This window comes from Drosophila eugracilis, unplaced genomic scaffold (assembly GCF_018153835.1).
Source record: "Drosophila eugracilis isolate 14026-0451.02 unplaced genomic scaffold, ASM1815383v1 contig_75, whole genome shotgun sequence".
In the NCBI taxonomy this organism is placed as follows: Eukaryota; Metazoa; Arthropoda; class Insecta; order Diptera; family Drosophilidae; genus Drosophila; species Drosophila eugracilis.
The window spans coordinates 3,480,820-3,495,113 of record NW_024573645.1 but is presented as its reverse complement, the minus strand read 5'-3'; the positions used below and the strand labels follow the sequence as shown (position 1 = coordinate 3,495,113).

General features: G+C 39.7%; 3 protein-coding genes across 4 annotated transcripts in view; 2 read left to right on the top strand and 1 right to left on the bottom strand.

The window, feature by feature from the left end:
- Positions 1-1,123: 1,123 nt before the first annotated feature.
- LOC108108820 lies at positions 1,124-5,378 on the top strand. Its single transcript, XM_017217017.2, has 2 exons — positions 1,124-3,480; positions 4,032-5,378. The coding sequence occupies exons 1-2, from the start codon at positions 3,052-3,054 to the stop codon at positions 5,376-5,378; spliced, it is 1,776 nt and encodes a 591-aa protein (XP_017072506.2). The 5' UTR covers positions 1,124-3,051.
- A 2,283-nt stretch (positions 5,379-7,661) lies between these two features.
- LOC108108826 lies at positions 7,662-10,217 on the top strand. Its single transcript, XM_017217022.2, has 2 exons — positions 7,662-8,270; positions 8,335-10,217. Exons 1-2 carry the CDS (start codon positions 7,797-7,799, stop codon positions 9,694-9,696), a joined length of 1,836 nt encoding a protein of 611 aa, XP_017072511.2. The 5' UTR covers positions 7,662-7,796; the 3' UTR covers positions 9,697-10,217.
- A 388-nt stretch (positions 10,218-10,605) lies between these two features.
- LOC108108837 (transcription factor mef2A) overlaps positions 10,606-14,294 on the bottom strand; it is a 68,378-nt gene continuing 64,689 nt past the window's right edge. For both annotated transcript variants that reach the window (XM_017217045.2, XM_017217044.2), the window contains one exon: positions 10,606-14,246. In XM_017217045.2, coding sequence (XP_017072534.2) covers positions 12,384-14,246 — 1,863 coding nt within the window. In that variant the 3' untranslated portion in view covers positions 10,606-12,383. The remainder of the gene's footprint in view (positions 14,247-14,294) is intronic.

Here is a 14,294-nt window from a genome sequence, read left to right as displayed (position 1 = left end):
TACAGTCTACACTGAAGAATATTGTAATATACAAAAGTTTAAGGCTAAATAACGTTATTAAGAAAGTAAAGACTTAAATTAGAGTTTTGCAAGAGTTCGAGAAGTTTTTTCTCGGTGCAACCCCGTCTTGGTTAGTTCCTGGCCAGTTAGGAGTGACACGTTCGCCGCTGATTGCTAGGAAACGATGGCAACAAGTGGCCATCGGCTGGCCATCCACTTAAATGAGTTTCTGGCTGGAAGTTTTCTGCCTGCTTTTGTTTCACTTTAACTGCGTTTTTCCCTCAGATTTTGGTTTTCAGTTTCTGGCAAAGCTGCTTCATTAGCAGCTTGCTAGTCCCCTCCCCATGGAAAAAAAGTAAAAGCCAAAAAGTTATGACCATATTTGTGCTAAATTATGAGGCCCTTTCATAAATCAGACACTCGGCAGGCACAGCCGTGGCGACCTAGCGAAAAATGCCAAGATTATGGTTGTGGCACCATTAGCCGTTAAGCTGCTACGGGAAAACTGGCGCAAATGGTCAGTTTGGCTTTGGAAAATTTTGCATTGTGCCCGAGAAAACTCACTGGACAATTGCAAGTGCTCGACTTACTTTAAACTGTGCCATTTATCATATGCGGAAAATATTTTGTCAGTCCGCTTTTGGCCTTTTGCCATTTTCACCATTTCCATTTGGCCATCTTTCGCTTTTCAATGAGTAAACTGAATCTCTGTACTGGTCGGTTATGTCGGGACTGCTACCGTTTTTGGCTATAAGTTTATGATGCGGGGGAGGCTGGGAGGGCTTAACGGGGGAGCCGTTACAGTTGGCTCGTGCATGTCTCGTGGCCAGCAAACAATAACCAAACGAACAACTCTGGTCAACAGAAAGCCTCGAAACAGTCGGATGTACGATCACTTACATTACGGTTCCAGTTGTGAATTTCAAACACATACCGGGATATGAGTTACTTTCCTGGGGCTGTGTCTCTCCTGCCTCCATTCAAATGGAACGGGGCCATGATCTCTGGAGTAGGAAGTTTTCTGGTGGCGCAGAAACAATTACCAGGTTGCCGGTGTCAGGAGTAAGTAAGGACACTCCAGGCTAACTGCTCAGGAAAGTGGGTCGACTGCGACTATGCAAATGAGTTATGGCTTTTACGATTACCAGCAATCATAAAAAGTTTTCTCTTAGGTTCCATGATATTTTTTCTAAGAAAAGTAATTAAAATGTTTGAAGTTTGAATAAAATTGATTTTAAGAACTGTTTGGTATTTAAGTTTAACAGATATATGCAATATATTTTCTACAATCATTTTAAAGTTTCGAAAAATCCATTTAAGTGATGAAAACATACTTCTAAATAACCTCCAACTGTCGCCATGTTCTCCAAACTGGGTTAAGTGAAGTTTCTGCATTGCAAAAGATTACTATATAAGAATGTGCCTGGGCACTTATGAACTTTGGGGCTCTTCTCGCTAAATTGACATCGCATACGCAACCCAGGCCAGCCAATTAAAGACTCTACGTGACCTCCACTCAAAAAAAAAAAAAGAAAAATGAGAAACAAAACTAAAGATAAAGGCCGAGTAACCAGCCCTGCCATGTTGAGCTTTCCACGCTGCCACTCTTTTTGTGTGCGAGATACGCGGTATGTGCAGCTAATTGACCAGCCCCAGACGATGATGCACTTCATCAAAAAAATCCAAAAAAAAAATATGCCAAAAAAGCAGAAGCAGCAACCCGAAATGACAAAAAACCCAAAAAAAGAGCGAGCGAGTGAGTGAGACTTACTCAAGTGGCGGGGCATTACGTCAACGTCAACTCAATTTGGCGGACAACAGCAGCATGGGGCAGAGAGTCTACACATGGGAATCCAGAGGATGGAGATCGGGGACTTGGAGGAGCCAGACTACGGGTCAAGTGCTGACGCATCAGCCAAATCCATTGAAGTGCACCAAAACATATAAATGCTTGAAAAATATAATGAGCGGAGTGGATGCTGTGATGTTGTTGGCAGCATCATTAAGACCGATCATCTGTCAGGCAGTTCGAATATGAATGAGATTTGAGCTTGGCTTTAGCCTCGCCATTGTTTAGCATTCAATGAAATTATAACTTTATGGTTTTGTTAAAAATAATAAGTGTTTTAAGGTTATAATTCAAACATAAAGAAACATGAACTCTGGGAACTATCTTGAAGTCGAAAACTTTAAATATTTTGAACTTGTCTGTAAACCAGTCAAAAAAATCATTTAAAAATGTAATTTTACTATCTGCTTGATCTTTAAAATTTCACAATCCTCTATAAAGAAATGAATTCTAAAAAAAATACGCCTAATTTTCACATCAATTAACAATTAGCCAGACATTTTATACTTACGCTTAAGCTGTAACTAATGGCCATAGTAAAACTTCTTTGAAGTTTCGAGTCAATCGACTACCAGATTTCTACCAAGTACTCATTATTTGCTACTTCTATAAGAATATTTTATTGCTCATATCGAATAACCAATAATCGAACGTTTTTTTATGAAGATACCAGCTCCTAGGAACTTAACACCCGCTTTATGTGGTCTTCAAAAAGTCAAACGACGGTGTGGGCGTCTTTAGCTGGTCATAGAGACCCCGGCGAAGATGTCTTCATCACAATTGGTGTTGGTCTTGCTGGCGGCATCAATAGTTGGCTTTATGGCTTTTCATGTTGACCATAAAGCATACTGTTATCTAGCTTTTTGTGGAACAGGGAGAAGGATATTTTATTTTATGATTAGCTTAGAGCGGAATAGAGCGGACAGAGGACTAACCTGAAACCTTTATTGCGTGAGGAGATTGGCCAGATATATGTAAGACATATATCATAACTTAGTTTATATCATATAAGTACTTCCTCTTTGGTCTGAGTTAGCCAAGTCTTACTGTAACTGCATTTTGAGTGCCTTACAAAAACCTTTCGTGTTGTGAGAAATAAATCAAAAGATTGTCGCGACACCTCTCTCTCCCTTGAGAGTAGTTAATGTCAGTTATTGGACTAACATATAAGCGGGAAATGGAAAATCCTTTCCACATTCAACATGGGTCTGTTGCACCTTCTGTTAGTTACTTTGCTGCTTCTAAGTCCTGGCAGGGATTGCTCTGTTCCTAATCTACTTTATCATCTGATTAAAGAACTCAAATTTGAACATGCTCTTTTAATGGGCAATTCGGATTTGATTTGGCTGGAAGTCTTGTGGAAAGTTCCTGTTCCCATAATCCAAATAGAAGAGCAGCCAAAGGTTAACTATAGTTTGGGTGAATATCATTCCCACAACTTTCTCACCATTGCTTTTGTGAATGAATCACCGGAAGAAATACTGGATGTCTTGTACTTGAATCTACAAATGTTAAATACTCGGAAAATTCTGTTGGTTCTCAAAGAAAAGAAAATTCGGGTTTATTCTCTTTTAGAATGGTTCTGGAAACATCAACTGCTCAATGTTGTGGCTATTGGCGAGGACTTTGAGGTGAGATTTATTTAATTTAATAGCTTAAAGATTATTTTATGTTTCTTCGTTTCTCTGGCTAACATTTTTTTTATCAAATAATAGTTTGCCTTTATGTTTGATTTTTATATAATCACTTGATAGATGTTTCACCTTAGGTTCATCTTTTTCATCTTCTAAAGCATTACAATGAATTTTGCATTCATCTTTTGTTTCAAAACGATTTGGATTTCCTCCACAGCCTCCGTAAATAAATTTCTTGCAGCGATTATTTTCAAAGTCATAGGCAAACATTTCTAAATGTCCTTTACAAGGACCAGGATTTGCGATGAACGAACATATTTCTTAGGATTAAGACGCATTATTTGTGTGTTCTTAAAGTACTTCATTAACTTACCTTGACGGCGAGCTTTGGAGGTCCCAATTACTATTAAACAAATCAATAATTGAAAAAGCAGAAGCCTACACATGACTGTGAAATAAATTTATTATTTTATGTTCTAAAAACCAACAATTTTTATTCTGAAATATTAATCACACGCCCTTTGTGATACTTTTTTATATATTTCCAGGAGTCTTTGATCCTCTACAGCTACACACCCTTTCCCATCTTGCAGTTCATTGAAAGACGTATGGAAAATTCTACCAAACTATTTGAACCACGTTTATCAAATCTTCAAGGCTATAAGTTACCCATTGCCTTGGGTGGATCTTCACCACGTTTGATTGTGTTTCGTGGCTTGGATGGTAAATTGATATATTCCGGACCTGTGGGTAACCTAATGAAATCCTTCGAGCAACGTTTTAACTGCAAACTAGTTCAGCCATATCCCTTCAATGAGAAAGCCATTCCGCCAGCTCTTGAACTCATAAAGGCAGTGAGAAATGGTAGTGTACAATTTGCACTGGCAGCTACATATGCCTATAAACCATTTACTGACTATTCATATCCCATTGAACTGATGAGCTGGTGCCTGATGATGCCGATTCCATCGGAGGTTCCTCACAGTCAGCTGTACAGTATGGTTTTTAGTCCCATGGCATTTTGGATTACTCTGCTTGTCATGATGGTGATTTCTTTAACCCTATCCATCGCACTCCGTCTCCATGGATATCGAGTCACTTTTAGTGAGTTTTTCTTGCATGACAGCTGCTTGAGAGGAGTGCTATCCCAGACTTTCTACGAGGTACTTCGAGCTCCTCCTTTGATAAGGGCTATATACCTAGGGATCTGCGTACTTGGACTACTGATCACCTCTTGGTACAACTCCTACTTCTCCACTTTTGTGACCAGTGCCCCAAGACTGCCTCCAATTACCACTTTTGAGAGTATCAAGAACTCCAACCTTAAGGTGGTCATGTGGACACCGGAATACAAAATGTTGCTTTACCTATCGGAAAACATGGAAAAGTATTCATCTATCTTTAAGTTGGAAGATAACTACAAGGAGTTCTTACAGTTGAGGGATTCATTTGACACCAGATTTGGCTATGTTATGCCCATAGAGAAGTGGGCACTGATGAATGAGCAGCAGAAGGTCTTCAGTTCACCATTGTTTAGTTTGCAAGAGAATCTCTGTTTCTATCACACCATCCCCGTAGTTTTTCCCATTATGAATAATTCTATATTCAGAGAACCTTTGGAGAGCCTCATTTTGGATGCGACTGCCACGGGACTGCTAAGTAGATGGCGTGACATGACGTTTACGGAACTGATCAAGGCCGGTCAACTGGCTCTTGTAGATCGGGGTCATCCAAAGGCCTTTCGGGCTATGAAAGTGAAGGATCTGGAAAAGATTTGGGTTTGTGGTGGATTCATGCTTGGCCTAGCAACATTTGTTTTTCTTCTGGAAATAATTTGCTTCTTTAGGTATAAAATGTGCACAAAAATAATAAATATTTTTAAGCGTAAACATTAAAGAACATTTTAAGTCTAGAAATAAAAACTAATAAATAACTTTGTATGCCCTTAACATCAAAATAAACTGTTTCATGAAATAAAACGATTTTAAAAATATTCAAAAATGTTTTTCTTTTTTTATAAAATCCCAAAAAGTATTATTTTTTTCTTATGTTCAACATTAGCTAACGACAACTTTTCAAATCGAAGCAATAGTTCTTAGTTTTATTCGTAAGACCTGCCTGGGTAACTGCATGGACTGTGACATCATCGAAAGCTTATACAAATTTCATGCTGATATCATATATGTTTTGAGAATAAAACTAAACTAACGGCTCTTCTAGCTTTCGTTTTTGTTTTTATCAGCAATTACTTAAACGCTTTGGCAAAGAAGAAGGGAAAGGTGAGAAGGGAGAAACAAAACAAAAGATCTTTGCTAAGATAAGCTTTGATTCACTCTTTCCGAACAGCGCGTAAAAATTCTCTACCCATTTTTTCAGAATTCAGTCTTTGCCGGTAGCAATACTAGATAACATTCATTCGTGGTTTTTCTTCAAAAAAGTGCTTAAAAGTGTATAAAAGTTGTTGTTGTAAAATTGTTGTAAAAATACAAATAAAAGTAAAAAGTGCATGGTTACGCGTCTACATATTCATGCATAAAACGATTTTGTTTTTAATAAGTGTTAGTTAGTGTAAAATTAATATATAAAAAGAAATTCCATTAAAGTGTTTCAAATTTGATAAAATATATGTTATTTTATTCCAAGTTTTTTTTTTTGGTTTTTTTTTATAACAAAATAAAAAGTGGGGCTCCAATGCCAAAGTGGAAATGTGTCTCTGTGCCCTTTATGGTAGTAACATATATGAAAATATGAGAAATAAACGCAGCGGAAGAAACGGAAGTGAAAATTGGAAATGCGACGTATTATTAGGAAAATCGAGGTAAAACAGTACAATACCTAACTAAACCCAATAAGAAATTTTTTGTAATATGGACAATCCAGGCAAGTAGCCTTAAAATCTATTTTTATTATATTTATGTTACATATTTTTGCATTGATATTTATTTCGGTAAAATCGAAAGAGTGTTTATTTATTGTTTGTTTTGCCAATCATATTACTGACTGCAAGTTATATAGTTATGGACATAATACTATGACTTTGAGTAGAATATCGGGGATAACCAAATTTCGCATTTTCGAAATTTTTCATTTTTCATCAAAATTTCGAAATAATGGCTAAAATTTGACATTTTAAACTGAAAATGCAGTTCTACTAGGAATTAGAAGGCAATCTCATAGAGGTATGACATTGTACATTCGGACCATTATTGTCTAGGTTATGGACTTTACATTAAAACTTTCAGGAGAAAATTGGGGATAACCGAAATTTCATTTTCGTTAACAAGAAAAACGTAATTTTTTGCGTAAAGGCCAATATTTGACATTTTACACTGTAAATACAGTTCGAATAGGAATTTAATTTCGAGTTTAACGAGGTATAACATTCCATATTCAGACCATTATTGGCTTAGTTATGGGCATATTTCTGAGACTTTGAGGAGAAAATCTGAGAAAACCAATATATATTTTGAATAAGGGGTAAAATCATCTGTTTTTGCAAAAAATGGCCAAAATTTGACATTTTAAACTGTGCAGTTCGACTAGGAATTAAAAAACAAGCTCATCGAGGTATGACATTCTATATTCTGACCATTATTGGCTGAGTTTTGGACACATGCACAGAAAGAGGAAATGAAAAACGGAAATGAGAAGCTCAATTGTCAGCAAAAGCTGATAGATATTAAACCTTGTAAATACCAGAAAATTAAGGTAAGTGGACCTCATAAATGTTTTTCTGTTGCTATTTATTTCTTATTTACATGATTCAAACCAAATACACTATACATATATGAAACGATTGATTGTGATTTTTCCCTATAGCAAGACAGATTTGTTGGTATTTATATACATATTTATATTCTTTTTAAAATGTTTATTTATACACTGATATGAGAAATTTTCGTCCCAAATGAATTTCAAATTATTCTTTATGGCTGTATGAATTTTATTGAAATTTTTAAAAGCAGAAAACTGAAGGAATCAAAATTGGCTAACAATGTCAAAAGTTATTGCAAGTTTGTTAGGCAAAATCATTAATTCTTCTTTCTTCTTATATCAATAACTAAGGACGTAATAAGAAAAAACTTCAACTTCAATGTTAATTTCCCAATCAAACTTGATTGAGGTTGTTTGAGTTGTTTTTGTGCAATCCCAAGGGAAATGTTTTTCGGTTGTCGTTTTTTCGCCCGCGACTTGTTAACGTGTGCTGCTAATTGGAATTAACCATTAGCCACGTCGTCGGCGGATTCATTAGCAACCCTTTAAATGTGCAGCGGCATCAATCAGTGTCATGCAGTTGTCCCTCGGCCATCGTGATGGATTGCCCAATGTGGATCCTGAGCGGCGTTTGCCTGATTACCCTGGTCAGTGGCGCAACGGTAATTGAATTACTGGCTGGGATCAAGATGGAGTCGGACTGTCAGTACGTGCTGGTCATGAAAAATAGGAACTACAGTCTATCAGATCAAACATGGAATGACAGTGTGTTGGTCAAGGATATTATGGAAAAAGTACAAGTTCCTGTTCTTCAGTTAAATGAAAATGTGTCCTACTTTTTGCATAATAGCATTAGTAGACATCTTGTTTCCTTGGTGTTTATAAGTAATGGAAATCTGCATGAGCATGGAGGTCTAATTCAAGCTCTGGTAGCAAATCTCAGGCATATGACCACTTCTAGAGTGATTTTTCTTATGCAAACGGCGGTGTCGACTGAAGTTCTCTATGAACTATTTAGGGATTGCTGGCGGAAGAAGCTATTGAATGTGATGGTTATCTTTGAGGATTTCGAGGTGGGTGAGAAATCTTAAAGACTTATAATCTCAATACTCCAAATATATCTTATTTACCTCCCAGACAACTTCAACCTTCTATAGCTACTCACATTTTCCCATTCTACAAATAGAAGAGCGCATCTATGAGGAAAGCCAGCAAACTTCACTGATTTTTCCCGATCGTCTGAGGAATTTCCATGGCTACCAAATGCCCGTGATTGTTGCAGGAACTGCACCGCGTATTATAGCCTATCGGAATAAAAAGGGTAATGTGGTCTATGAGGGCACTGTGGGTCATTTCATGATGGCCTTTCAACAAAAGTACAATGTGAAATTTATACAGCCCCTGCAGCCCAAAAATCCTTTGCATTTTCTTCCTTCGATGCAAACAGTTCCTGCAGTGCGAAATGAAACAGTGGAAATATCAATATCCCTGACTTTTCCAACGATACCACCATTCGGTTTTAGTTATCCTTACGAACAGATGAACTGGTGCCTCATGTTGCCGGTGGAGGCTGATGTGCCACCTTTTGAGTTTTATACGAGGGTTTTTGAACTGGCTGCTTTTCTGTTGACTTTGGGAACTCTTGTGATGATATCCTTCCTCCTGGCCAGTACTTTGCGACTTCATGGTTATCCAACAAACATCAGTGAGTTCCTACTCCATGACAGCTGCTTGAGAGGAGTTCTAGGGCAATCCTTCGTGGAAGTGTTCAAAGCTCCCACTCTAGTGAGAGGTATTTACCTGGAGATTTGCTTACTGGGCATCCTGATCACTGCCTGGTATAACTCCTATTTCTCCAGCTATGTGACCACCGCACCCAAGGAACCAGCATTCAGAACTTATGATGATATTTTGGCCTCTAAACTTAAGGTAGTAGCTTGGAAGCCGGAATATGCAGAGCTAGTTGGACGTCTCCTAGAGTTTCGGAAGTATGAGAAAATGTTTCTAGTGGAACCTGACTTTAATCGGTATCTGGAACGTCGGGACACGATGGACATACGATATGGCTATATGATAACCACCAATCGGTGGGTTTTGATCAAGGAACAGCAAAAGGTATTCTCACGACCACTTTTCCAGAAACGCGATGACTTTTGCTTTTTCAACAATATACCTTTTGGATTTCCCATACATGAAAACTCAGTTTTTATGGAACCAGTCCTAAAGCTAATCATGGAGTTGGCCGAAACAGGATTAACATTTCATTGGATGGCCACGGGATTCTCGGAGCTTATAGAAGCCGGAGAGATGCACTTCGTGGACTTGAGTCCTCATCGGGAGTTTAGAGCTATGCAAATTCAGGATCTTCAGTATGTTTGGTATGGCTTCGCCTTCATGGTGGTATTCTCTTCCCTCGTTTGGCTACTGGAAATCCTAACCCATAGGCTGAAATCTTCAACCATTTTCTCACGACCTTTAATGTTTCGAAAGCGAAAATAAAAGAGCACCGCGCCAAGCTTGTTTATTGATTTTATGAGCGTAAAATTATAGTTAAAGATACTAAACATAAATTGATTTCGGTTTAGTTGCTGTAGAGGGTTAGCTCCCTAAACAAAAGGGAACCTTCGCTATATTTTTGTTTTAATGACTACACCACAGAGTGCCAGCTGGTTTATGGTTATTTGTGTAGCCATCAAATATGACTTTCCTTTCGTTGAGCTTACCCCACTCGGGGATCGGATGTTCCCGATTTCCATTGTGCAAATATTTGCACAGCAGCTCCAAAGACGGCTCAAAGTTCAACATCAAAAGCAATTAAGACGCGTGCTTGCCGCAGTGGCAGCTGAACACTGAACAGTGAACACTGAAACACTGAATACCCAGTGTTTGAGCTCCCCCAAAGGTGCGCTGATGTTAGCCACCTGTGCGACGGCAACTGGCGCCTCTTGAAATTCCCTAATCGACATGTTTCGATCTCAAACGACGTGGCCGGCAGTGGAGGCATCACCATCAGCGGTACACGGTTAGAAAACATTGGGTTATTTAAGTTTTTCGTTTAGTGATAGAAAAACTTGGGGAAATGCAAAATTTGAGATTCCGTTTTTGGTGGTTTTTAAATTTTGAGTTAATTTTCTGAACAATTTGTTTATATTTTCTCTCAGTGCTTAAGTCGTGTTTCACCGATCGTGGAGTGAAAAATTTTCTCTAATCTACGCTGATGGCACGCATTTGTTGCTCCCCGCCAAACGATGCCGGCAGTCTGGGGCCGGGTACTTTGATTTTGACTGACAAGTGCCGCCTGCCTGCTGATGTGGCTGCTGTTGCTGTTGCAGTTGTTGTTGTTGTTGTTGTTGCTGTTGCAGTTGCTGCTGCTGCTGGTGCTGGTGCAGTTGCAATACGTTGTTGACATGCGCAGCTGCATGCGCTTTCATGTCCGCTCAGCTCCTTTATTGGAGAAAATTATTTCAGACCTCGGCCAGACCCATCTGCCATCTGCCATTGGCATAGCCATCAGCATAGCCATCTCCATTCCCGTAACGAGCTAAAACTAATTAACCCACGACAGACCCAAACAGCGGACACGGGGTGCATCTTAATTGTCAATAAAACGTTTTAGATTTCTTTATTTTTAATGCTTGCAATACTAAAAAAATTAATGCAAAACTTAACTGCAGATGAATGTGTGTGTGTGTGTGTGTGGCTTGTTGTGTTTTGTGTTTTTCAGTGTGTGTGTGCATAAATAATAACTAACAAAGATTTAACTAAGATTTCAATGTGTGACTTAAACTAGACTTGGATATAAACAAGGATCGTTCTCTCTATGTACAGTAAATACATACTAATAAGTTCAATAAATTAGCCAAAAATACTCGTATTGCAAAAGTGTAAACAGTTAATAACGTTGATCGTCCGTCGTTAGAAAACGGTTACATAAACCCAAACACCATTGAAGTTATTTTTTGCGTAATCTAAAAACTATTGTCCATTTAAAACTATCACAAAATAATTGGCAGTTTAATTAACCACTAACTACGGCTGATTTATCAGTTAGCTTAGCCTAAATGGGAGATAGGGGGGTATACTATATATATATATTTAATTATAGGGATTTCGCGCCTTAGTTATATTCGTTTATCAAATACAAAAATAATGGCAAGTGCAAGTTGAGTTGCTGAACATATGGTGTGTGTGTGTGTGTATGTGTGTGTGTGTGTTTACGAGTATTTAAACATAGTTAATAAAAGTATTAATGCTTGTGCCCCTTAACTTGTTGAATGCCTTTTCTTGAAGTTGGCTAACACTCGGCCCAAGAGATCAAAGAGATCCTTGAAGGAGAAAAAGGAGCGGGAATTGGCTGTAGGATGAGCTCCGGAGGATGCGTTTCGAATTTAGTGCCTCGGGTCAGTGTACCTTCCTCAACTTTTTTGGCATTCCGTCTGCTTTTGCTTAGAACTAAAATGTAACTAACTTGATTTATATATAATATATATATTTATGTATATATATACATTAACACTAGCAAACAAAATTTATGCTAATTTGGGCAAAGCAACTAAGAAAACAAATACTTTCAATTTACAGGAAACACTGGGCTAGTTGAAGATTCTGCTGGTGATTAGAAGGAGTTTTTTTCGTAATTTATTTTTCTATATTTTGTTATTTTGGGAAAGTATTCTTTAAGAAATTCTGTTGTTGTTTTTTTTTAACATATAGCAAGGAAGCGTTTTGGCCTCTTTTTGATATCACCACTCGTGGAATTGCTTCATTAGCTTCGTTACACTTCTACTTTCTATTTTCGCCTAGCATATCGTTTATTTTAACTTTAACTTTAACTTTATTAAAATCTTCAAAAATTTGGCACATTTAAAATTTAATTTTTTTTTTCTTTCGTTTGTTTTTAGTATGTAAATGTACATTATTGAGTATTGTTCTTTATTTGGAAGTGCTTCGAGTGTGTGTTTTGTGGGCATTTATATATAGGAATTGCACAGAAAGCTGAAATAGGAATTCATCAATGACGTAAATTCGAGTTTGGGAGTACGAGTATTTAGGTAAATTAGAGTAGTAAAAATAGTTTCTCTACAATTTCATTATCTTTCTTTTCTTTTGTTGTGTGTATTTTGTGAGTTAAGGAACAAGAAATAGTTTAGCCGGGTTAGTGTTTACTATCCCGCTGCCGGTGATCACTACCGATTGGCCAGGAGTCCATTGGCAGGCGGTAGTACTACGCCGGGTGGTGTATTGGGATTGCTGATCATCACGGGTAGGGAAGCTGGCACCACTCCTCCGCCAAGTTGCTGTTGTTGTTGCTGCTGCTGCTGTTGTTGTTGTCGCTGGTTGAGAGAGGCATTTGCTGATCCCGAAGAGGATCCACTGGATCGTGGATGCTTTCCTGATCCTCCCTTAATTAGGTTTCCATTGTTCTTCTGGGTCATGTGCGTCTGATAGTGCTTGGCCAGGTGAGCCTTCTGACGGAAACTTTTGCCACAAAGTGAGCAGGCGAAGGGCTTCTCCCCCGTATGAGTACGTATGTGGACATTCACAGAGTACTTATCCTTGAAACCCTTCGAGCAGATGGAGCAGTAGTGCAGGGATCGCTCTTTCCGTTGGGCACTGCCCGACGAGGAGGATGAACTGCCGCCGGAGTTGGCAGGCGGACTGTTGCTGCTGCTACTGGCACTGCCACTTGATGATGAGCTGCCACTCCCACTGCCTCCTATTAAGGGATTGCCCCCGCTGCTCTGGTTGTTATTGGCCACATTGGGATTATTGTTATTGCTACTGCTGCGCTTGTAGGCCTTCTTGGGCTTGGTAACTCCTCCTCCGCTTCCGGATCTGACATGGCTGCTGGCGACGGAAACGACAACCGCCGATGAAGGGGATGTGGAAGTACTAACCTCTGGTTTCAGTGGTTGTGGTGGTTGTAATTGTCCCGCTGAGGTTACCCCCGGACTGGGTGAGATTTGCATGAGGACATCACCGGGTTGACCATAATCCCCAGGAGTTGGTGTCCCTGCAGAGCCAGCACTACAAAACTGCTGCACTTCATTGGCTATGCGTTTGATTTTCTCGAAATCATCACTAAAGGCATTTTCTAGGGAAAGGAACATGTCATCCACCAGGATATTGGCATTGCCATTATGTTGCTGTTGTTGTTGCTGGATACCCTGATGGATACCCTGAGCCTCGTCGAACATCTGGGCGGCACTTAGGGTGGAGTCCGCGAAGCCCAGAGCAGCTGCCTCATCGGCAAACAGCAAGCGTCGCATATCCTCATCTTTAACCACTGGCATGGCTAGGCCATTTTGCATATGCAATCCCTTGCCATAACCTTTGCCCTGCAGAGCACTCCTCAGCAGCGATTCCGCCGTACTCTGCTCCGTTTCCGTATTATGATCCGCCATATGCCAGTCGTTGTTGTTGTTTTGGAATTGAGCCAACTGTTGGCCTAAATCATTGCCACCCGCCAAGGAAATGGCCGTGACCAGCGAGGGCAGCGTCTGTTGCGTCTGTTGACCCTGATTTTGAGCCTGGGAAATACTGCTGAGACCATCCGTTCCATTGCCAATCACATCCTTGCCATCTGTACTAAAACCACTATCATCATAGGGATACTCTGATTTAATATAGCCAGGAAAACTGCCAAGCAAACTGTCCAAATCAAGAGAAGTGGGCAACTGCTCCGCCTCCGAGCGCTTTAGCCAGGGCTCTCCTCCGTTTAATACTGTCAGGGTGTAGATCTGGCCATCGGTGGTGTCCAGGCTGCTAATGGTATCACTGCTACTGCCCGCTCCACTAGAAGCCGCCGATGAGCTGCTCGCATTGGGTTGCTGTTGCTGTTGCTGCTGCAACTGCTGATGTTGCTGGTGTTGCTGTTGCTGATGGAGGTGGCCCTGCGGCGAGGTGGGACTGGGCTGATTGGTATTGGCGGAACCACCACCATTACTGGCGCTGGCTGTTACCGGCTGCTGTTGCCAGCAGTAGCGATCGAGGTCCTCGAATATCGAGCTAGAGTCGAGGCGACTGGTGTCCTTGTCCTGGTGCCAAAACTGGAAAGGGAAGAGAGAAGAGGGAAGGATGTTTTAGATCGATTGCTG